The sequence below is a fragment of the Saimiri boliviensis genome, chromosome X (assembly GCF_048565385.1).
Source record: "Saimiri boliviensis isolate mSaiBol1 chromosome X, mSaiBol1.pri, whole genome shotgun sequence".
NCBI classification, from domain to species: Eukaryota; Metazoa; Chordata; class Mammalia; order Primates; family Cebidae; genus Saimiri; species Saimiri boliviensis.
Window position 1 is genome coordinate 57904130 of NC_133470.1, and position 24039 is coordinate 57928168.

The 24039-nt window shown below is 54.8% G+C and overlaps 1 protein-coding gene across 1 annotated transcript; it reads left to right on the forward strand.

Annotated features, from left to right (window-relative positions):
- Window positions 1-455: 455 nt before the first annotated feature.
- On the forward strand, window positions 456-13535 carry EFNB1 (ephrin B1). The gene is made up of 5 exons (XM_003943062.4): window positions 456-1385; window positions 10057-10334; window positions 11153-11245; window positions 11449-11577; window positions 11696-13535. Exons 1-5 carry the CDS (start codon window positions 1258-1260, stop codon window positions 12106-12108), a joined length of 1041 nt encoding a protein of 346 aa, XP_003943111.1. The 5' UTR covers window positions 456-1257; the 3' UTR covers window positions 12109-13535.
- Window positions 13536-24039: the final 10504 nt, after the last annotated feature.

Sequence of the window (24039 nt, forward strand, 5' to 3'; positions counted from 1 at the left end):
GCGTTTTCAGGGCGAGAGGAGGAAAGCACACCAGAGCGTTACGTGGGACTGGACGGGGAGCAGCCAGGCTGTCCTTGACACGGAGGTGGGCACAGAGCAGGACTTCAGGAATCCTGTGTGTAAAAAGAGAATGGAAGCACTTTCCTGCGGTACTTGAGACAGGGTCTGTCAGGCCCGGGTCAGTGGGCTGGGGTGTTGACCAGACGCGTGGGGATGAGAGCAGGCCGGCAGCTCTTGAGTGCCAACTTCCCACGGGTTGAGCGCTCTGGGAACAAGACTGAACGGTACCCAACCCTAACCGCACGAGCCGCACACTCAGATTGGTGCCATCCGGCGCGCGGCGTCCTTAAGAGCTGGTGAAAACCCGCCCCTTTCTGCTCTGGGGGCGTGGTATGGGGCAAGGACCCCGCCACGGAGCTTGCTATTGGCTAAGAAAGCAGGGTTGGCCTTGCGTTCGCCTGAGCAAGGGAGTAGACAGCTCAGCGGCAGCGGAGGGAGTCTATGCGAGCTGGTCAGCAGCGGGAGGTGTGTGAGGCTCGCACCGGCCGCAGACCCTCGGGCTCGATCGCCCGGGAGCAAGGACTCGGCGACGCGAGGCTGCCGGGCTACCCGGCCGAGGCTTCGGAGGGGCCAACTAATGGGACTGGCTCGCTTGGCAGCATCTCCCAGCTCTTCTAAGTGCACGTAACAGGGCCCGCGCTGAAGTAGAAGCTGTCGGGGGGCGCGTAGCCCGGAGTCCCAGGGTGGCCCGGAGGAACGGAGCCCGTGCCAGGGCGGCCCAATCGGGAGCCCGGGGAACGAGCTTGTGTTGTGGGGAGACCCCCACTTTTTCCCAGGGACAGCAATCCCAGTACGGTCGAGGCGTCGGGGCGGCCACCGAGACCTCTGCGAGAAGATCCTGTCGGGCAGAGGGCGCGCAGCCCGGAACCGTCTGGCGGAGTCGAGCGGAATCGGGCGGGATCACCCGGGGGCGCAGAGCCCCCGTCGCGCCTCGTGCGGCAGCGGAGAGCCCAGGAGAACGAGCCCTCGGAGGCCGAAGCCCATGCCCGGGTTGGGGGCGGCTGCCCAGTGAGTCCTCCTGGCCGGCCGGGCGGAGAAGAGCGACGCCGAAGCCGGCGGGAGGGGAGCACTTCAAGGCCGGCGGCTGCGGAGGATGGGTGCCTGAGCGGCTCCGAGCGCAGCGCGGCAGAGGAAGGCTAGGCGAGCTTTACTGAGGAGGCTTCCGGGGATCCCGAAGTGCAGCCTGCTCCCGGGAAGATGGCTCGGCCTGGGCAGCGTTGGCTCGGCAAGTGGCTTGTGGCGATGGTCGTGTGGGCGCTGTGCCGGCTCGCCACGCCGCTGGCTAAGAACCTGGAACCCGTATCCTGGAGCTCCCTCAACCCCAAGTGAGTAACTTATCTGCTCTGGACCCCTGGGTGGGAGGCACTCCTTCGAGGTGAGGCCGCACGCCCCGGAGTGCATTTGGGGAGGTCTTCGAAGAAGGAGCAGCGCCTCATTTTGTCTCCTGCTTTTTCGAGTATATTTTCCTGAGGGCGGGCGGGCGGAGCAGGGTGCGGCGGGGTGGGGTAGGGGCACTTGGCTGGGTTGTGACCCCTGGGCTTCTCAGCCCTCGCCTCCGCACGTCCTGGATCAAGTCGAGATGGTCGCATCAGGCGGAGCTGGGGAATCCGGGCGCCCTAGCGCGCACCGGAGTGCTGAGTGGACGCAAGAACGCAGCTCCCTCAGGGGCCCCTGGGAACGTGGTGATTTTCGCTGAGCGCCGTTCCAGGAGCGAGCTTGACTCGGGCGGGAGACAAGGCCAGAACATGGGTTCCTCGTTTGCTTAGCTGTGGAGGGAACACAGAGCGGGACCGCGCGCTTGGGGCGAGTGGCAGCGCCAATATCCCCCTGAAGCGCCAAAGAGCCCCACTCGGGCTTCTCCCATTTTCATTTCTCTTTCTTCCCTGTTTGCCTCCCAGGCTTTTTGCTTTGCCGTCTCTTCTTGCCCCCCGCCCCTCCTTTCTCCCTGCCGGGGCGGTAGAAAGGCGGGCGCTGCTCCCAGGCTCACAAAGGCAGCGGGTGGAGAGGGGCGGAGTGGGAGAGTGGTTGTTGGGGGGTGGGGGTTCGATCTAGCGCCCGTCGGGGGTCCAATGGAGCCGGCAGCCGAGCTTCATGGGCCCGCCAGGGCGGAGAGTGGCCGCTGAGCTGGCGAGGGAGGTGGGTGGGGAAGGAGCGATTCCTGCCCAGGCAGGTCCTCTTGACCCCCGAGTGTATCCCCCACACTGGGGAGCTGTGCTTAGCTTTCCCCAAGGGGTTGGGGGGCCACTTATATAAAGGAGATCCTTTCTTTTCTTTCTTCTTCCTGTGCACAACTACCCCACCGCCACCACACACACAACCCCTCCAAACAACACACACACCTTTCAGGGCGGTGGCTCAGTGATTTCTGGGCTTTTAGTGGGAAGTCGCTGGGGCTGTTGTAGTGACCTCTGGACCTTCTTCTTTTTTGGCATCCAGGACTCGGGTTGGAACCCAGGGTCAAAATTGCTCTTCCTCTCAGTTTTCTGGAAGTCCCAGCAATGTGCGAACAAACCCACTTAGCAGGAAACTGGGGGGCTTTGACCTGCCCCATCCATGCTCACTGATTCCTGTATCTCAAATTTCTTCCTGTCCACTCTTGCTGGGTCCCCCTCCCCCACTAACTTCCCAGGCTCCTGCCTACCTGGGTCTCTTGGGTCGCAGGGGCGGTTGATCTCCCAGCCCTGGAGTGGGAGAAGGCAGCTTTAGTTTTCTTGTCCTCAGATTAAGGGAGAGTCCTATTACTGGTTGGTGGGATGGCTAAACCAGGGTCAGGGTAGAGGGCTCTGCCTGGGTACAACGCAAGGGATTGGCAAGAATTTCTCCCCTACCCAGAAGCAGAGCTGGGTACAGCGCTTTCCTAACAGCAGGGGCCCAAAATGCTCTGGGAGCCCTGGTTTGCTTGAGCCCAGGGGTGAATGTTGTGAAGTGCTCGGTTCCCCCTGCAAGGGTGGAGGCTGGAAATGCTCTCTCTTGAGCCAGGAGAGTTGAAATCCGCCTGGGGTAGCCCATCATAGGGGCTCATGGGAGTGACCTAATTGCTCTCTCGGGTCTCTAACCAGAGATAGCATGCAGCTCCACAGCTGGAAAGGAGCCCTCCTGCAGAGTTGGGGGTGCTGGAAGAAACACGATCTGTCTGCACTTCTCCCTTTTTGTGTTCTGAGCTTTTAGTGCTCTGGACTGGTTTACAGGTTTTGGGAGGTGGCGTCCTCTCTGACCCCCTCCCCGTCCACCTCAAGCTGAGGGCAGGCATTGTGGGGTGGGGATGGAGGGTGGCTGAAGACTCTAGAACCTGTCCGAATTCCATTCTGTAATTGAGTAGATCTGGGAAGGGTCAGGGACTGATCCTGCTGCACCCCCTTCCATCCGGGCTCAGGGGTCTCGAATGCAACCACTGCCTGTGTGTGTTGGCTTTGGTGGGGGGGAGGGAACAAGAGGACAGGAAGGAGGAACTGCCCTCAGCTCTCCTGGAGCTCTGGGGGCTGCCTCTGCCACCGCACCCAACCCTTAGGCTGCCAAAGCCTTTCAAATAAACAGTCCCTCTCTGTCTCCCTCCTTCTCTGCCTCCTGCCCGAGTTCTCCTCTCAGGCCCAAGTCAGTTCGCCCTCTCACACCCTCTTCGAGCAGCGCTCACCTCCCCTCTCCAGCTAGGCTCGCCTGCTCTGCCTCACTCTCACACTCCCTCTCACTCTTAGTCACTCTCTGCCTCTTTTTCTCAAGTCCTTTTGTTTCTCGCACATGCCCGTGCTCTCCCTTTCAGACTCATTTGCTCTCTTCCCTCCCCTCTTCCTCTCCCAGCTTTTGGTCTCTCTTTTCAGCCCTGTCAGAAGCTGGCAACCCCCCTCCCAAAAAAGAAAATCTCCCAGTGCCTATAAACCCTGCTTAATTGCTTCCTCCTTGGGAAAAAATAAAAATAAAGAAGTGGTGGGGCTGAGGGTCTGCTTCCAGCTTCCAAGGTGCGTGCGGCCGAGCCCCAGTCCTGACTGGGAGGGGAAGCTGGAAGGGCTGGCCCAAAACTCTCAGCCTCTTTCCCAAATTGGTGCTGGGGCCTTCTGGGGTGCTAGTCCCTGAGTGGCAGGAGCTTCTGCCTCCTCGGCCCCTCGCATCAGATTTGCCCCATGAGCGCAAGGTGGGGGGATGGGTTCGGTCCTGCTTGAGTTTTTTTTAGGAACCTCTGTGTGTGCATGTGTGTGTGTGTGTGTGTGTGTGTGTGTGCATATGTGTGTGTTGTGAGGCTGTTTTCTAAATGGTCCTAGGCGACCCCTCCTGCAGCCTCTTCCCCTGGGAGCTTGGGGCAGCCGGCAGGGCTCACACTTGAATCCTCAGCCAAGTCCAGCTGCTGCAGTTCAGTCTCTCAGTCCCGTCCTGACCCCTTCCTGCCCCCCACTCAGGTTCCCCCACCTCCAGGGAGTGGGAATGTGCCTGAGATCACATTACAAAGGTTCCCTGCAAGGGGGTGGGGGTGGGGGGGTTCAGCTTGGCATCCGGGACCCTTGACTCCAGCATGGGTGGGGGGCAGCTGCAGACCCTAACCCATGCTTGCCTGCTTCAAGCCAAAGTGTTGGCCCCAGCCCCAGACAGCTGTTCCAGCTCACAGTCCTGGGGAGGCCAGCTCAGGGGGCCCTTTTCCGGGGTGGTTAGAGACCTGACCTCTTCTACTCTGTGGCTGATTGGCCACAGGTGGAGGCCTGAGAGTGCTGGGAACCCAGCAGCTCCTAAAGTCCCCTGTTCCCCTGTCCCCCCACTCCCACACAGGGCAGCTGGGCAAGGGCAAGAAGGATCTGTGAGGCTGGGGTGGGGACTGAATCGAGAGTTCTCTTTCTTCCCTTGGGCTCTCTGTTGCCTCATCCACTCAGGTGAATGGGGATGGGTAGGCCCTGGATACTATGGTGCATCACTGTTTTCTGGGGTTAGGGACTAAAAGAGAGAGAGTGGGCCAGCCAGGAGGCTGCTAGTTGCCATGGGAACACCAGGTATGGGGGAAGGTCCACTCTGATTATTAGGGGAGCTGAGATATGGGGGTGCTCACCAGCCACATTCTGGATTCCTTGCCCCACAGCCCATAGCAGCCCCTCTTGGGTGTGTTTCCCGGGCATTGTTTTAGGTCAGGGTGCTGGCAGCCAGGAATGTAAGCTCCTTCAGCTTTTTACTTCTAAATAATGCTGTGTTTGGCATGCTAACTAATAGGCAGGCGGCACCTTGCTACTTACAATGCATTCTCATATATGATCTCATCGGATGCTCCCAACAGCCTTGGGAAGTAGGTATTGGCCCCATTTTCCAGATAAGAAGGCATATGCCTAGACAAGGGAAGTGGCTTGTCTAAGGTCAGTCAATGACTTGCCTATGGGGGCAGAGCTGTGCTGTGTGATATTCATTCCTGCTGCCTTGAAATGTAGGAGAGACAGGAATTCAAGGTGGGGTTTGGGAAGAGGCCTGGCTCCCTGCCCCTGAGTTCCCCTCTCACCTTGCAGGTGTGCAAGCATCTGTCCTTGTGACTCACTCAGGTCCTGTCTGTGTGGGGTGAGCAGTGCTCCAACTTCCTCATTTGACTTTGCTAGGCCTACCTCCCAGGGCCTACCTACTGCTTGGGTGACCTGAACTAAAGGCAGCCAGCTCACTGCCTGGCACACTCCCTGCAGAGCCTTGAGTAGCACCTTTGGTTTCTCTCTGAGCCAAGAATCTCTCTTCTCAGGAACCCCACAGAAAGCAGACATTGACATCGGGGAAGTGGACGTTAAATTCCTAAAGGACACTAGCTTTAGCCAGGTGGGGCAGATGGAAGGGCATAGTTCAATGGAGGTGGGGGGGGAGACTTCCTCCAGGACTCCCCTGGCTTCCCTGCCTCCGACAGAGCTGTGTGTGCCAGGACCCAGCTGCTGCTCCTGCCCACCCACGCCTGGGCGGGCACTGCTGGGACACGCCAGGCCTGCTCCTGCCAGCCTTGGGGGCTGGGTGGAGCTGGGGGAGTGAAAGAGGAGCCTTTAATTTGGGGGCTCCCCACCCTAGCTGGGATGAGAGCAGACTTGAGCTCTGGCTTGGGGTCTGTCCTCCATTGGTCTTGCCACCCTGCGGGGTGCAGGCACAGTGCTGATGGGGTCACTGAATCGAGGTTGAAGCTAGAGTCTTCTACCAGACTTGGGCTTGCAGGGCCTAGAACCAGGCTCCCCCTTTGGCCATTCTCTGGCCACAAGTTGCTAGAGCCTGAGAAAAGAGTGACAGGGAAAGAAGTATAGACCTGGTGGGATGTGGGCAGCTTTCTGGGCACAACCCTCCTAGTTGCAAGCTCTTCCTGCCCCCTGTAAATTATATTCACGTGGGTGGAGAAGAGCTTACCTGGAGAAAACAAGGAGGGGGCTATTGGTTAGCTGGTTTCTGGCCAGTCCAAGGCCTTCAAGGCTACTGTCCCCAGACTCTTCAGGCTTTTCATACCCCAGGATTCTTTGTAGCAGTCATGGCATGGCTTCGAAGCTTCTAAGCTAGGTAGAAAGGCTGAAGGTAGAACTTCGGCTAGGGTGGAGGGGAAGAGGTAGAATAGTTTAGGCTGCCTCCCCCACATCCTTTAACTCCCTGGAGTGGCTCCCTGGGGTCCCAGGGCTATCAGAGGCTGGAGAGGGAAGGCCTCAGGGGTTACCATGGCGACCTGCTTCAGGCTTCCTGCTGGGCCATGTCAATCCCTTTATTTTTCAGAAAAGGGCTTTGTCTGGGGGTGGCCCCAGGCAGGAAAGCTTGGCTTGGTCATGAGGTGGGGGGAAGTAAGGTGGTGGGGGATAAAGAGTTTCACTTGGGGACATCTCTTCCTCCTCTTCCCTTACTCCTAATCTGGTAAAAGGAGAGACCTATAGGGTCCCCCTTTAAAGTATGACTAGTGTTATACCTAGCTTTGGGCTTCACTCATTCACACTGGCTACAAACCCATCCCTCGTGGCCCCTCACCACTCTCTTGGGCTTCTGACAGGCCAAGATGAGGTTTGCCCAGTGGTAGGGAAGATGCTAAGAAGGTTACCAGTACGGGAGGATCAGAGTCAGGGAAGGCAGGTCTCATCAGGCTGCGCTCCCTTCTGTACTTTAGGGGAAGGTGAGTTTCCCTCTGCCAGCTGCTATGCAAATGAACTAATGAATATTTATGAAGTCTGTTCACTGAGGTTGAAGAGACTCTGAGGGGTGTTGGGGGCAATAGTTCTCTCTTCTCCCCCCTCCTGCATCATGTAGACATCTGTTTCCTCAATGCCTCTGGCTTCAAGGTAGAACCCCAATTAGCTAGAAGCCCTGTTCCAATTCCAGGGCTCCGGAGTCTGGGTGGCAATGGGAGACTGCAGTTGGGGCAGACAGGACTCCCTGGTGAGTAAGCCAGAACCAAGTGGTTAGAAAGGTGAGCTGGCTTGTCTCCCTTTCCATGCCCTCTATGTAGCTGTATATATATATATGTGTTGTTGAGATGCAACTGTACAAGGATTCAGGCAATGTTTTAGGCCCTCTTAGACCCATAGGGTTACTGTCCTGGGCAAGTATAGACCCCTCTCTTCAATGGGGACATTCATCTGATCATTTATTCCCTCACATGAAGGGCCTGGACTCCTCGGTTCCTGCTGGTTCTAAGATGTGAGCAGTTGTCTAATCGTCCCATCTGGATGGAACTGTTGTGAGCATTGGAAAGGGGAAAATGCCTGGAGAATTCTAGAGGCTTTGGGGAAACTTGTTGGCTTTGTGTGGTGCATGGGACAGGGTGTTCTATCTGAAATGTTTCTCCAGGCTTCCATCCCCTGCCTACTTCCTTTCTGGGCCCCGTAGAGTTAGGTACTAGTGGGGAGGCCATCTTATTCTGGCTTTTACCCTCCTGCACATCAAGATGGCAGCTCCCAACTTGGTGCAGCCTCACTCGACATAGAGGAAGGGCTGCTTTTCTTCATCCACTTCATCCATGTGGTTACTTCCCCTCTACCTACTTGGGTATCATTTCCCTCCCTCCGATGAGGACATAGGTTTGGCATTGCAAAGGCATTTGCCCAGAGCTCCCAGTAGACCCTTATTGCTTGTTGTCCCTTTGGTGTAATGGGCCCTCAGGAAATGGAACCACTCTCTTCTCAGATGATTGCAGTACCCTGTGAACTGGTGCTTGACACTGTCAGCTTCATTCTCTTTAAGCACTGCCTGCAGCCCTCCATTGTTCTTTCTGCTCTGAGAGCCTGTCTCCAATGGGATGATACCCACCTTGCTTGCCGTGACCCATAAGGCCTTTCAGTCTGGCCCCAGGTGAAATTTTCTACCTCTTCTTCTGTTCCTCTCTCCCCACTCCCAAGCCAAACTGGACCAATCACTGGCCTGGGCTTTGTGTCCTAGCCACTGCTGTCCACTGCTGTCTACTCTTGCTGTTTGTTGACTTCTTATTCCTCACCCAAGACCCACTCTCATCCTGCCTTTCCTGTGGATCCATCTCTGACCATCCTGGTCAGATGTGCTGTCTGCTTCCTCTCCGTGCCTCCAGTCCTTTCTGCTTGAATCATCATCCTCAGACGTACCTACAGATAGCCTGGTGCTGTCTGTCTCTAGGGGGTGGGTTATTTAGTTTTATAACCCAAACTGGACAGTAAAGTCCTAGATGATAGAGCCATATCTTCTCTTCCTGGTTCCGCTCCAAAATATGAGACTGAGCTCATAGGTACTTAGTGTTATTATCTGACCTCCTGCTTCTTGGGAGACTGCTTCTAAGAGGCAGTCACACATCGAACACCTGTTGTGTGCTATGTGTTCTCCACGTGCTGCCTTGTCTCCCCACCACAATATTGGAAGGTAGGACCTCTTACCACCCCCACTTTACAAGTGAGGAAACTGAAGCTCAGAGAGCTCAGGCAGCTCACCTGAGGTCACAGAGTTAGTAAGGGCCTAGTTTTGGAATCTGATTCTAAAGTCTGCGTTCTTTTTCCTCCATAGTTCTTTCTGCCTTGCTCTCAGCACCAGCCCGTCCAAGCTCAGAAATGGCCAACAGAGCACCATTTTCTTTCTGTGTGCTTAGGCAAGGACAGAGTCCTATGGATAGGTGGTCCTGGGCAGCGGACCCTACCTGCTGTCCCCCAATGCCTGGCCTTGTGGATTAGAACATGAACCTGGCTCAAAAGGCATTTGTCCATCTCCTCTCAGGAGCTAGAGTAGGACCACCATGAAAGTGAGGGGTTGATATACAGATTCATGGAATTACTGAGGCCCTGTCTTCTATGATCTGCTGTCTCTGGTTGAGCCCTTTCTCTTCTCCTCTGTTCTTTTTAGGAATTAGATAAATCAAGTTTATAGATTCAGGCTCTTGCATTTTGAAGGTGGGATGAATTGCCAGTAGGACAATGGGCAGTGGGAATGAGGAGAGCCGCACCTGGCCAGAGACAGTGGCCATCATCCCTTGGCTCCAGGCGATGCCTGTTTTGATCTTTCCATCATGCCCAAGATTAGTAAGGATGGGGGAGACGACATGGGTCCCAGACAGATTGAGCTCTCCCAGCCTTTGGGAGCTGTGGGGGTGGTGACTACGGCATGTGTGGACTTGCTCTGTGTGTGTGTGTGTGTGTGTGTGTGCGCGCACGCGCGCGTGTGTGGGTATAGGGGAGGCGGTAGCAGTGGTCATGAAGGAATGTTTGTTGGGGGTGGGAGTATAAGGCTGCCACCTCCAGGTAGCATGGGCCTGACACCTTGGTACCCAGCCCATTAGCCACGTCAGCCCCCTGCGGAAATGCCACATTAGGACAAAGGGCTCCCCCAGCCAGGCAGTGCTCCACCCTGCCGAGCAGTCAGAGCCTGGCAGCCTTGCCCATGGGCCACCCCTTCCACACCCTGCTGGGAGTATGGTTCTCTCTCCCCACCCCCAGCCTGAGGATGGAGGAAGGGCAGAAGGCCTGCTCTTGCCATCTCCACCCAGTAGGCCCGGCCTGGCTCTCCTCCGCTTCCCTGGTTCTGGAATGGCCTGGGGCCACCTCCAACCCTGAGGCTAACCGTCTTCTTCCTTCTGGGCAGGTTCCTGAGTGGGAAGGGCTTGGTGATCTATCCCAAGATTGGAGACAAGCTGGACATCATCTGCCCCCGAGCAGAAGCAGGGCGGCCCTATGAGTACTACAAGCTGTACCTGGTACGGCCTGAACAGGCAGCTGCTTGTAGCACGGTGCTCGACCCCAACGTGTTGGTCACCTGCAATAGGCCAGAGCAGGAAATACGCTTTACCATCAAGTTCCAGGAGTTCAGCCCCAACTACATGGGCCTGGAGTTCAAGAAGCACCATGATTACTACATTACCTGTGAGTCCCGCCCATCCCATCCTCTGTGGTTCTCTCCCTGGGCTTAACTCTTTCCTCTCCTGTAGTAGTGGGAGCTTCTAGGTCGTGCAGTGCTATTGCACATAGTTAAGGCCCTGTTGGATCTGTCTTCTTTGAAGACTGGCATGCTCTTCTCCTAGCTTGGCCTTGGAATTCTGGCCCCAACATTTCCCAAGTGGCCTGCCGCTAGCTCACCTTGGCTCCAGGGGTTGGGCAGGAGAGACCTCCAATTCATGTTGCTTCTCTCTTATTTTCTTTGCCCACCGAAGTTCTAATCTTGGGAATGGCAGCATTTGCACACCCCTTTGGAATCAGCCAGCTATTCAGCCTTTTTCTTCAAGGGAAACTGAGGCCCCAAAAGGTGAAGGGGCTTCTTGCCTTAGATCACACAGTGAGTTAGAGATAGGATCAGGACTCCAACCCAGTTCTCTTGATTTCTACTGCAGAATTCCTTTCAGTCTATGTAGAAGCCCCTACTATGATCCCAGTTCTAATGGCCTTGCCTCTGAACAATTTCTCCCGGCGGAGGGCAGACCTTACCGAGGGGCTATGGCCTGCTCAGATAGAGGAGCAGTGCTCCTGGGGTTGGGGGCTGGTTCTTGGCCTGGGCTGGATTAGGCCACTCTGTTCCTAGTAGGAGGGAAGAAAATGAACAGGTTCACTGGTAGTTGGGAGCTACTTGTCTCTCCCTACTGCAGTTTCTATCCCTGTTGGCTGAGGCAGCACTGGAGCTTCTGGGTAATGCCGGTAGACCTTTCTCTCTTCCTGACTTCTCTGACTTCTCTGGCCTCTTCCTGCAGCAACATCCAATGGAAGCCTGGAGGGGCTGGAGAACCGGGAGGGGGGTGTGTGCCGCACGCGCACCATGAAGATCATCATGAAGGTTGGGCAAGGTGAGTGCCTAATCTGAGGGGCCCCCACCCCACCCCGTAAGGCCTTTGGAACAGATGTTCCTGGCTGGGTGCAGGTTTATTAGGAGTAGGCGAATGGGCATAGGGTTACGGTATCCAGGCCATTCTTGGCCCAGCCTTGAAGACTTGAGGGCACCTATGCTGGCCAGGTCCCTTCCTCTCACCTGTCCTCCCTCCACCTTCAGATCCCAATGCTGTGACGCCTGAGCAGCTGACTACCAGCCGGCCCAGCAAGGAGGCAGACAACACTGTCAAGATGGCCACACAGGCCCCTGGGGGTCGGGGCTCCCTGGGTGACTCTGATGGCAAGCATGGTAAGGGTATATGTGTTTCCCAGAGTTCAGGAGCCATTGTGCTGTTGCCCTCTTTCTGAAGAAATGCAAGCTGGGCCTGGCCTGAAATTCCTCCCTTCCCTTTCCTTCCCTTCCTCAGAGACTGTGAACCAGGAAGAGAAGAGTGGCCCAGGTGCAAGTGGGGGCGGCAGCGGGGACCCTGATGGCTTCTTCAACTCCAAGGTGGCGTTGTTCGCGGCCGTCGGTGCTGGTTGCGTCATCTTCCTGCTCATCATCATCTTCTTGACGGTCCTACTACTGAAGCTACGCAAGCGGCACCGCAAGCACACGCAGCAGCGGGCGGCTGCCCTCTCGCTCAGTACCCTGGCCAGTCCCAAGGGGGGCAGTGGCACAGCGGGCACCGAGCCCAGCGACATCATCATTCCCTTACGGACTACAGAGAACAACTACTGCCCCCACTATGAGAAGGTGAGTGGGGACTACGGGCACCCCGTCTACATCGTCCAGGAGATGCCACCCCAGAGCCCGGCAAACATCTACTACAAGGTCTGAGTGCCCGGCGTGGCCTCAAGCCCTCGAGGGACAGTCGGCCTGGACCGGACCTCTCCTTTTGCCCCCACGCCCCCTCCCCTCGCCAGCTGTGCCCACCTTTGTATTTAGTTTTGTAGTTTCTTGGCTTTTATAATCCCCCTTTTTCCCTGCCCCCTGGGCTTCGGAGGGGGGTGCTTGTGCCCCTAACCCCCATGCTCTTGTGCCTTCCCCCTCTGGCCAGGCCTCTGGGCTCTGCGGGGGCGCCCCTTCTTGGAGGGCAGGGCTGGATGCTGATGGACAGCAGACGGGGAGACTGTTCCCTGGCCCTGCCTCTCCCTCGCCCCCCTTGCCCGCTTCCCAGGACTGCTTGTCCGCTATCATCACTGTTTTTAATGCTTTTGTGTTCATTTTTTAGCTGTCAACTCATTTTCATCTGTTTTTTGAAGAAAAATGGAAAAATGTAAAAGGCAGCCCCTCCCCAGGCTTTGCGAGTCTGGCCCGAGTCAGTATAAGAGGGCCTGGGGCACCATGCGGTCAGCCAGGAAGCCTAGGATGCCATTTCTTTTATAGACTCCTTGGTATTTCTGGTGGGGTAAGGGGCAGGCCAGGGCTGTTCCTGCCCATGAGGGAAGAGGAAAGTGCCACTGGGCAAGGTGTCCCACCCTCCCCTCTTGACCCTCCATCTACGAAGCTTATACTGGCAATGGGGTAGTCACTGCCACCCTTCCACCAAAAAAAAAATCCCTTCCTTGTGGGATTCTTGGGCATCTCCTGCCTCCCTCACTCTCACACGGTAATTAATGTCTTAATTGGCTGTTGCCTGGGGAACAGGAGAGCTGCTGCAGGCAGATGACCTCATGGGGGGTGGAGGGAGGTGAGGTGCTCAGGTGGCTATTTGCCCTGAAGAGCTGGGAGTTTTCCCCCCACCCGCCGCCCTGTTCTCTCCTTACCTTTGGCATCCTTTGGCCTGGTGGGGAAACAGAGGCCCAGGGTGGAGACCTAAGCGGGTATAAGGCCAGGTGGCCTGCTCCTTTTCTGGGTCCTAGCACAGGTGGGTAACCCCCACCCAACTCAGCTCCTGCTGCTCTCCCAGTCTTGGGCTGGGGCCTGGAAAGAGGAAGAGGCTGCCTGGGGCTGGGTCAGCCCGCCGTGCACTTTGACCCCAGTTCCTTGCCAGCACGGCTGCTAACAGACTGCCACTTGAGTGCGCCTTGCAGGCACTCCCAGAGCAGCCATGGAAGGAGCTGGACCTCACACCATCCACCTCCACACTGCCTCCTGGCCAGCTGCCCACCGCGGTGCCAGGTGGGAGAGGGAGCAGAACAGCTAGCCCCTTCCAGGTGGCAGTCGGAGGGGTTTTTGTTTTTGTTTCTGTTGCCATTTGTGTAAATACTAGTCTTTTTGGAAAAAAATAATGTAAAGATGTTTTGTATAAACTCTGAATTATTTTCTTGTTGCTTTTTTCTTAGAAAAAAAAATGAGAACTAAAAAAAAAAAAAAAAAAAAAAATTAACCACATGGAGAAATGGGTGTAAAATGGTGTCGTGATGTTGGGAAATGGAGTGTGAGAGTTGTGTGTGTTTGTGTGGTGGGGTGTATGTGTGTGTGCTTTCCTGTGCCCAAACCACAGATGACTGGGGCACATACGGAAAGAGGGTCGCTATCCTAGTGGAACAAGATGTTTTAGTGCCCTATGCCTCTCTTGCCACACTCCCGTCACCTCAGGTTTTTCTGCTCTCTTGTTCTGCTGTCATGGAGCCTGGGGCGATTTCCCCTGTTCATCCTGTCACCTCTGTGGCATAGGCCATGGGCATCTGCCCAGTCTGGCACAGGCTCAGCTAGAGAGGGTTAATGGAGGAGGGGATGTTCCCATGGGGACCTGGGTGTGTCCACAAGTACTGCCACCACCTAGCTGGGGCTAGATCTGGGACCTGCTGGCAGGCCCAGCCCTGCCCTGCCTCAGGACGCCTGGAGGTGGATAGAAATAACTTCCCAAGATCTGAGCTTCAGCTGCAGCCTACTGGGTATCGGGCCTGCTTCAGGCTGCCCAGTTTCCCTCTCAGCCAGAAGAATCTTGCTTCTGAGCTGGGCCACACCATAGCCACCACCATGGTGTAGTTGGGGGCTTCTAGCCAGCAGTCCATATCCACAAGCTAGAGCAGCCTTGAACACCCGATCCACCTCCCACAGGCTGATGAGTAACTTGCTCAAGTCAATGAGTACGGTGAGGGCCCTGAAGAGGGTTTGGCCTCCATCCCACAGCGGAGAGGCAGACTGGCAGGGCCTGGAGCCTTCCTGCTCCAGCCTGGAGCAGCCTGCTGGTCTTGTGGGGGGGACTCCCTGTGGAGATGGCTACGACAGATGTCAGGGGAAGAGCGCAAGTGAGATCCAGCAGCTAAAAATGGGGAAGAAGGCAGCAGAGGAAAGAGGAAGAGAAGGAAGGAGAGAGAGAGTGATCCAGAGCAGGAAGCCCTAGAGAGCCAGCCAAGGAGTCACCGGGCTATGAGGGAAGTAGGGAGCTGGTGGAGAAGGAAGGGGGCGGAGAGCCACAGGGCCTGCGGGGCGGAGGGAAGGAAGGTTGGGCTAGTGCAGGGCTGGGCCTGGCTGGGGTGCTCCCGGAGCCAGCTGGGGCAGAGGCTGTTTATTTGGTTTCTCATTAACCAAAGGAAGTGCCTGGATCAGATGGGGCCTCTGCTGCTTGACTGCCTGCCTGGAGTGGGGCCCGACCTGGGCTGGGGGTCTCTCATCAGGGTTGGTTCAGGCCAGATTGGGGTAGAGCTTGACTCAGGTTGAGTGAGCCCTTCCCACCCTTCTCTAACTGAGTGTCTTCCCGTAGTCCCCCACCGAGTCCAGGACACCAGCTGCCTTCAACTCTCCTGGTGGGAGATGGAGCCCTGGGGGCCCCCTGGGAGCAGCTGTGGGAGTGTGAAGTAAAATCCAAGGGGGATTTTTTACAAAGGAAAGTAGGGGGCAATCTGCTAGGTAGCCCAGAAAGTTTACAACTGGCTGTTCCCTTGCCCTAGCATGGATGCCATGGTGGGCGCTGGTTTGAGCTCTGCGCCCACACTGTTGACCACACGGTGTGCTTAGTAGTTCCTTGTGTCCTTCACCCGGACAGCACCATAACAGTTTGTTCAAATGCTATTACACGCTTTGTTTCATTGAGTCTCATAAACTGCCTTGTGAGGGTGGTAGGTGGGGAGTTGCCTGACTTATATTTGAGATAAGGAAACCAAGACCCTATAAAGGGCTGTAACTTGCCCAAGGACACACATCAGGTGAACGGGAGCACTAGGATATAAGTGCAGGCCTTTTATTACACCACGAACAAATAAGAGGTGTTCCTTGAGACCGAGGGATATGACTTCCCACTTGCCTCTGTCTGAGCAAGCATGTTTCCCTGGAGATTTTAAAAAACAGGAGCCCTCCCCACCTCCACTCCCCATTCCCTTTCCATCTGTCTTGGTCAGGGAGGGACCAAGCTCAGCTAGCTGGAGGCAGGAGGTGTGAGCTTCCAGTGGTAGGGCCTCAGACGGCCCCACCCTCGACTCTCCTTCCTGTCCCAGCTGGGCCTAAGCGCCTGGTGAGTCAGGGATAGAGGATGCTTCCCAGGTGAGGGTGGGGCTGCCTGGCTTCCTCCACAGGCTGAGCCCAGTTCACCAATAAAGCCAAATTGAGCAGGTGCTAACCAGGCCTCAGTTTCCCTGAAAGGAAAGGCCTTGTGGAACGTGAAGGCCAAAGCTCTTGTGACCTTATTGCACTGGTTGATTTTAAGCTCCCAAGTGGCCTCCCTAAGGAACCAGTGACATGAATGGCCTGGCATCCTCTAGGCAGGGGCATGAAGCTGGGCCAAACAACCCATGGAAAGACCCGGGCCTCACTGGGGCCATCCTAGGTTGGACTCTGCCGAGCAAGTGGCCCTCTGGCCACCTGGCATCAATCACTCTCGGAAATCCTGCCTGCCTGCCTACCTGGCCTCCTCTCCTGCCTGGGCATGTCACAGTCCCACTGACACCCCAGCTGAGTCAGCCCCAGCCTGTCTGGGACCCTCCTCGCCCATCTGCTGCTGGCTTCCCGTACAGCTGGCCGTGGGATCTGGGGGACTGGGGCCCCAGCTGGTGCTTGTTAGGTTGGCTTCCCCTTTGGGAGGCTGCTGAGGGGGAGACCAGCCCCCACCCAGGACAGGGGTCATAGAACCCAAAATGAAAGCAATTTGAGGGCAATGGGGAGACAGTAATTATAGTTTCTGTTTTCAATGGTTAATTATTCGGCTGGCAAAAAGAGGAAAGAGGGAAAGCTGGGGGTTGGAGGGAATAGGATGAAGGGCTATGGGAGGGTGGGAGGAGTTTGCCATGGGGCCCTTTGATCCAGGTGATAGAGCCCTGGACCAAGAGGCTGGAGACCTGAGGGCCTGTCCCTGCTTTGCCGTAACTCTCTTTTGACCAGGGGCAGGCAGATTCCTGCCTCGGTAATGAAGGGGTAGTACTAGATTTATTCATTTATTCAGAAAACATTTACTGAGCACCTACTATATGCCAGTCAATGGTCTGGGCACAGTGATAAACAGGATAGACAAGGTCCCTGTTCCCAGAGACCTCACATTCTAGAAAAGTCTTTCAGTGCCTGGCTAACTCTTGATTCTGTTTTGTATTGGTGACTGAGTCACAAGAATGTGAGAGGCAGAATGGAGAATACACTGATTTAAAACTGTCGTTCTAAAGGGAGTCTTTCATTCATTCACTTATTCATTTTTTTAAAAACAAATATTGAATGTCTGGCACATAGCAAGTACTAGTAGATGGTAGCTGTTGCCTCTCCCATGAGGGATGGAGTAGACAATTTGGCTCTGAGACTGAACTTCTAGGGGACTCTTCCTGCTTTGAGTGTGGACCCTATGACCTGCTGTTGCTGTCATCATCCACCAAAGCTGGCCTTTTGCGAGGTCCTAAAACATCCTAAGAAGTTATCCTGTGGTTCTAATGCCATCTTGCTTCCTCTAGCCCATGGGCCAGGTACCTGAGCAAAATGTACCCATGATAAACGCTTCCCAAGGCCTGCAGGCAGAAGCTGCCCAATCTGGAAGAGGTGTCCTCAGTCCTTGCCTTTACCTGTGGCCCTATGGCTGGTCCCTCCCCGCCTCCCTAGTGGTGATGGGTGAGGAGCTGGCTTCTAAAACAAGAGCCTACCTCCTTTCTCTGGCCGGGTACCTACGGAGAAGCTCCATGTGGATCCTTCAGTTTCAGGGTACCAGGGAAAACCAAGGGAGACCCAAGAATCCACCCCCTGCACCAGAAACTCCACACTGGCTGGATTTTCCTGGGCAGAACCCTTGCTCTCAGGGGGACTGACTAGCAGCCTCGCTGGCTGCCCTCATGCTGGTTCAGGTAGAATCTACGAAGTCAGGGGCCAGGAAACAGTAGAGCTAGGACTTTTCTGAGAGCTGTTTTCCAGACCAAACCCCTCATAAGGAAAGCGAGGCCCAGAGGCAGGAAGGGACTTACCCAAGGGCACACTGGGAGTGCTGGCAAAGCCAGGCCTTGGACCCACAGGCCAAAGCCGGTTGCCCTTCTTGTATATTGTGTGGCTTTGTTCTCCCAGAATCCCTATGAGTGTGTGTGTGTGCATGTGTGTGCATGTGTGTGCATGTGTGTGTGTGTGTGTGTGTGTGTGAAACCTATATATACACAGTGGACAAACTGTGTAAATTTACACAAGGCAATTACCAAAATGCCACATTATAACCCCGAGGAAAATATGGTCCTGGGAGGTTTAGTCCTGGTTTGGAGCAGACCTCGAAAATGTACTCAGTAGTCTGCCCCTCTCTCTGGGGGTCCCTCACCTGTGGCACCTTACACAACTCTGAAGTCACTCATCAGCAGAATAACTTGGAGGTATTTGTAGGGGTCAGACCCACTTGTTCACAGCCCAGACGCAGAATTGGGCACCTCAAGGCTGGGCAGAGCCTTGTAGATCCAGCGGTTTCGCCCTTCTCTGGATGCTGAGTGTGGCTGGCCAGCCTCTGCGCACACACCTCAGGGCCGGCCTTCCTCCCTCCCCCAGTCCCGGCGGCTGCCTCTGCCTTTCCGGCCAGCCTGACACTTAGCTGTCCTAGCTCTGTGTTCAGCCCCCCTGCACACACTAATAGCCATGGCAGTAACATGCTTTCACATGCAAATTGCTATGGAATTCTCAGCCCCTGCCGGTGCCCCAGCCCCCAAGGCCTCCCCCTGGGCAGATTCAGAGAAGAGAATGGAATCTTTCAAGCTGTTAGGGCGTCTAGAGACCTTCTAGTCCAGCCCCCTTGTTGGATGGATGGGAAAACTGAGGCCCAAAGAGGGGAAGAAGGAACTGCCCACAGTCACACAGAGAGTTCACCGGGACTGGCCCTCACCCAGGTCTTCCAACTTCCAGCCCATTGCCTCTTCAAACCACCACACAGCCTCCCAATCCCTCTCGTCCGCCACACCACCCCCATCATAGGGTGTTTACTGTGGACTCTGGGATCCCTCCCGCTGGCACAGATGCTCCTGGGAGACACCCCTCAGTGGGGCCCGGGAGTGTGAAATCCAGAAAAGAAAAGACCAGAGACAGCCATGACTTAGGGGCATTGCCCAGGGAAGGGAGCCATTCTCCTTTGAAACAGGCAAAAGACAGGATTTGCTCACTTCTCTCTCTGCGCTGCCATCCCCTGATCGCGGCCAAACCGCCCCCATCCCCCGCCCACCCAGCAGGCCTGCCAAGCTATGCCAAGCCTTCTCCTGGGCCCTAGCCCCACCAGATCTTTCCAGGTCTGTGCATCATCAGTCTGCTGGAGTGGCCACCAGCAAAGCTTGCATCCTGGGAGGCCCTGGGAACCCTGGTCCCAGCTGGAGTATGGAAAAATTTCCCTTCCCTTCAGTTCAGCTGAAACAAGATGGGGATTTTCTGAAATGAACTTTACAAGGAAACCGAAAGGAAATGAAAATAAACACCAAAAGGGAAAAAGAGACACGTTTACGGAGCACAGGTGTCTGCTCCCAGCTCAGCTGAAGTCTTACCACAGATGGGCCCAAGCTAAACTTCCAGGTTATCCTTGAAATCTGCCTTCAGTTCTGCCTCTGGACTGAACTTGACTCTGCCCATTTCTGAGCACCCCAATACTACCAGCCACACTGGTTTGTGCTACCTTTATCTCTTGCCTGGACAATGGTGATAGCCTTCTGACTGGTCTCCCTGTCTGCATTCCACCCCTTTCTCCTGCAAAACAGCAGCCAGGGCCATCTTTCCAAACCTCAATCCTGATCTTGCCCATCGCTGCTTACCTTTTGTATTTGTCCATCGTTCCCCAACTCCTCAGCATGGCTTTTAGGGTCCTGGGTGATCTGGCACTTGCCCATCTCTTTAGCCTCTCACCTCTACCCCACCCCACCACGCACACCTTACACCACAACAACGCAAAGCTACTCAGTGGCTCCTAACCAGAACAGGCACCCTTAAGCCTCTGTGCCTTTCTGTATATGCTTCCATCAACCAGAAATGCCCATCCCGTTGCCCGTGGCCTGGCAAACTCCTATTGAGCCTATTTTTCATGGCCATTTCTGACCACCAAGCCAGGCCAAGTTGGTGTTCTCTTCCCAGCCCTCACAGCGCTTCTGCTCACACTGTGCCAGCGTCTGTCTCCCCTAGTAGACTGTGAGCTTCTAGAGGGCAGAGCCTGGGGTTCCTCTCTGCATCTCACTTGGAATGATGCCCAGCACAGGGTTGAGCACAGAGGCAACATCAATAAACCTTTGAAATGTTTGTCGGCTTGAATGGGCTTGGCTGGGCTGGGATAGTCACCCCAGGGCTCTGTCCCTGCCCTCCACTGCTCACTTTACCATCCAGCCAATCTGGAGAGTCAACATCTTCTTATACTCCCCTACAATAAAGGCTAACATTTATTGAGTACTTATTGCGGGCCAGGCACCATGCTCCACACTTCGTGTGCATTACTCCATTGACACCTTCTGCGGCAGTGATGCCTCCGTGAGGTCCCTATCTGAGGTAGGACTGTGATTATCTCTGTTTTACAGATGAGGGAATGGAGGCTCCGAGAGGGAAAGTGCCTTGCCCACAGGCACATGGCTAGGAAGTTGTAAGTAAGGGTTTGAACTTGAGAAGCCGCAATGCCGAATCCAAGTGCTTAGGTGCTTCACTACGCTAGTGAGGCAAAGTGGTGGTGGCAGCTTGGGGAAAGAGGGAGCTTGGGCCCTTCAGTCTGTACTCCTTGATGCTGGCCACGTGGCTTCAGAGGCTGTCTAGTGTGGTAGTTAGGAGCCCAGATTCTGCAGTCAGGCTGCCAGGGTTTACATTCCAGCTTTACCACTTTCTAGTTGTGAATTCTTGACCAAGTTACTTAAACCCCTCGGTGCTTCTGTCTTATTCATCCAAAAGATGAGATTGAGAGTAGCAGCCATCTCATGAGACTACAGTGAGGATTAAGTGAATAAACACACATCCAGCCCTTAGAACAGTGACCAGCCCTGGTAATTGCTCCGTAAACGCCATTTACTGCCCTTTTAGTCCCGAGGCAGCCTTTGGTTCCTGTCACTTAGCCTTAGGCTGCCTGAGTCCTCTCTGGGCTAGTCTCTGCTTGGCCACTTGAATCACAAGGTTCAGCGGCTAAGATTCCTGGGCCTCAGCCTGGGTTGCTATGTCCCCAGTGAGGATGCAATGGGTAGTGGACTGCACGCTCCTCCAGGCCCCAGCCCCAGGGCTTAGCTGGCCTGGGCTTGACTCCCGAAGGCCCAAGGGGAGGAACACCCAGGCTGCTGTGACCCCTGCAAGGAGCCTGGAGTCAGGATTGGGAGACTTGCATTTGAGGCCTGACTCTGCCTCTAATAGTTAGATGCGTCATGTCTTCTCTCAGGCCTGGGTATCTTCTTCATCTGTTGAATGTAAATGGGATGATGTAAGCAAAACTGCTATGTGAAAAAAACAGTATACTTTGATGTAAGGAGCCACCATTCCCCATCAGAATGTGTTTTCCTTCGGGGCAGTGAACCTGGGCCTCAGTAAAGGGCCAATGAATAATGAATGAGTATTTCTCCCACCCAGAATCCACGCTCCTTCCCAGCCAGACTGTAGCAGCCAGAGATCCAATTCTGAAGCAGGGACACTCACTCTGATAGTGGCCTGGAATGCTCTGGGGAGGTCGAGAAGCATGTGTTGCCATGTTTAGCAGAAGCCCATGCACCACAACCTATGATCCAGAGACTATTTTGCTCCCATCCTCAACAGAATCACCTTTGAAAGAAAGACACTGCTACACTAAATGGCCCCTTTCTACACTCTGTTATGCTGGTGATGTTTTAGCAGGTACAGCCTGTCTGGGAGCCACTTCGGTAACAATACACATCGAAACCCGAAAAATGTGGAAACACTCTGACCAAACAATTTCAATGTGGATGAAGGCCCTGTGTAAGGGATTTTCATCACAATCTTATATATTTGCAGTGGTTTTCTAATATCAAAAAATTGGAGAATATCTCAAAAGCCATCTCCTCTGGGTAGTTTTGGGGCTTTTTCTTTTTTTTTGAGATGGAGGTCTCATTATGTTGCCCAGGCTGGACTCAAGCTCCTGGGCTCAAGTGATCCTCCACCTCAGCCTCCCAAGTAGCTGGGACTACAGGCACAGGCCATCACTCCTGGCTACATCTGGGGTAGTTTTCTTAATCTATACCCTCCCACATACGCATACACACACAGACACACACACACACACACACACGCACACAAATATACACCTCCAGTAACAATGAAAAATTTTCAGTGCAGCGTGTATTAATTGTCTTCTTTGAAAAACCTTCCTAGTTCCTCTCCTGAGTGCTGCATGTGTCTCTCTTGACTCCAACCTTCACCTCTCAGTAACTCAGTTTCCTCATCTGTAAAATGGGGAAGATGATACTGCCCATGATGTTGGACAGCTGAGAAGATGCCATGAGATAATAAATATAAAGCCCTTAGCAGAGTGCCCGGCAGGTCATAACCACTCTATCAATTTTATGATTGTGACTATTATCTCAATGCAAGACAGCCACAAGTCTGTCTCTGTCGTTAGTCAGTGATCTCTTTCATGGTAGGCTATATTTTTTTCTCTCTGAATCTCCAGTGCCCAGTACAGAGCTTGATATATGGTAGGTGCTGAGTGAGTTTGGTAAAATGCCCTCAATACAAAGAAGCAGGGGAGGCCCAGGAGAGGACAAATCAAGAGTTAAGACGAGAACCCAGGTCTTCTGTCTTCAAGCTGTGGTCCCTGGGGAGTTGAGGGTGAGGGTGGGATTGGGAGTGACCTTCTGGATTGCTTGAGCTGGACTGCTTGGGCTCTTTCTGAACTTGGGGCCTGAGATCCCTGTGATCAGAGGGACTCTGGGGCTGGGGCAGTTGTGCTGATCCCCCCTTCCTCATTCTTGCCCTCGTTCCCTCTATCTTGGGCTCTAGCCTAGCCCAGCCAAACAGGAAGATTCATTAACCGTCTAAATATACAGAGCCCAGGGGCCATGTGCAGCCTGCAACAGAGCTGGGGTCCCAACAGGGCCAGAGCCTGAGGCAGCAGTGACGGCAGAGGGCTGGCTGGGAGGGGGGGCCTGGCGAGGGGGAAGCCCAGGGAACAGCTAATGTGATGATTGATGGGGAGGTGAGTGAAGCCAGGCCAGCCCTCCCCGGGCCCTTGGACCTCCGGTCTCTAGTCCCATTCTTACCCATCTATCTTTGCATCCCCACCCCAGGTCCAAGCCTGGTCCCCACCCTAGCTATAGGACCATCCCCCTCTCCATCCCCTCCACCTCCTCGGTCCAGGTCCCTGGGCTTCAGAAGTGTGGAGTCTAAGAGGTGGGCAGCCAGGGTTGGGGGTGGGTTTCCCCAGGCTCCTGCCTGCTTATTATTATAAGGGCTATTTCTCTAATCAAAACTCCCCAATTACCTAAGGGCCCCTCTGATTAATATTCCATGATAACAGGAACAGGTCACATCTGGCTGCAGGAGCTGGAATTCGACACTCCAGGAGCCCCATGATTGGTCTGCAGGAAGAATAATAAACTTCCTTTCTCCTGCCCCCCTTTCTCTTCCTTTCCATTCAGAGGTCCCCTTTTCCTCCACCTTCCCTTCCCCAGCTCTCCATCTGTCCCCCTCCACCCCCATTCAAGGTCTCCGCGTTGCACTCTGCCCTCTGTTGAGGTGGAAACTACCTCTCCAGTCTTGGTCAGCCCTCTGACCAGTGCTGTCCTCTTCTTTGCCAGGCTCATCTTTGGTGTGGGAACATTTTTTACTGGGCAGCAGTGGGCTGAGTAGGGATGCTGATTTCTGAGTTATTGTGGGTGCTTTCAATATACCATTTCATGAAATCCTCCTCTCTATCCTCCCACAAGGGAGGAAGTATTATCCCTGTTTATTGACAGGGGCACACTGCGCCTAGAAGCCACTAGACTTGCCCAGAGTCACACAGTCTTTCAGTGACAGAGCTGGTGTTTCAAGCCCAGAGCTTTCTGCTTCGATTCCAAAGCTTCTCTTCTCCCCACACCCCACCCTGATCTCTGGATGCTTGGATTACGATGGGACCCGCTGGGATGGCGTGGAGCAAGTGCCCATCACACCGAGACTCCTGGGCTTCCATTGGATTTGAGATGGGTTTTCCGGCAAGAATGCACTAAGAACTTTCAATGTAATCTCACAGCCCAGAGGAGAAAAGACTTTCCCACGTTCATATGTCAAGGTGGTCAAAAATATAGGACTCGGCCCCAGATCTTCTGACAGATGAAAACTTCGATTTGCCCTGAGTGAGGGAGGTTTCTCATCACACCTGCATGTAAGGGACTGCCAGACACCCCTTCCTCTGATCTAACCCAAAGATACCCCAGACAGGGCTCAGATGCTTGTGTTTGTTCAGTCTTCACCAAAGAACCTGGGCAGAACATGGTCTCTGCTTAGTGCGGGGCT

What these genes read in the sequence shown, in the direction of transcription:
- EFNB1 (XM_003943062.4), top strand. Translation starts at nt 1,258, where the DNA reads ATGGCTCGGCCTGGGCAGCGTTGGCTCGGCAAGTGGCTTGTGGCGATG. An exon ending in TGGAGCTCCCTCAACCCCAA is followed by an intron (nt 1,386 to 10,056) that starts GTGAGTAACTTA and finishes CCTTCTGGGCAG; the next exon opens with GTTCCTGAGTGGGAAGGGCT. An exon ending in CATCATGAAGGTTGGGCAAG is followed by an intron (nt 11,246 to 11,448) that starts GTGAGTGCCTAA and finishes CTCCACCTTCAG; the next exon opens with ATCCCAATGCTGTGACGCCT.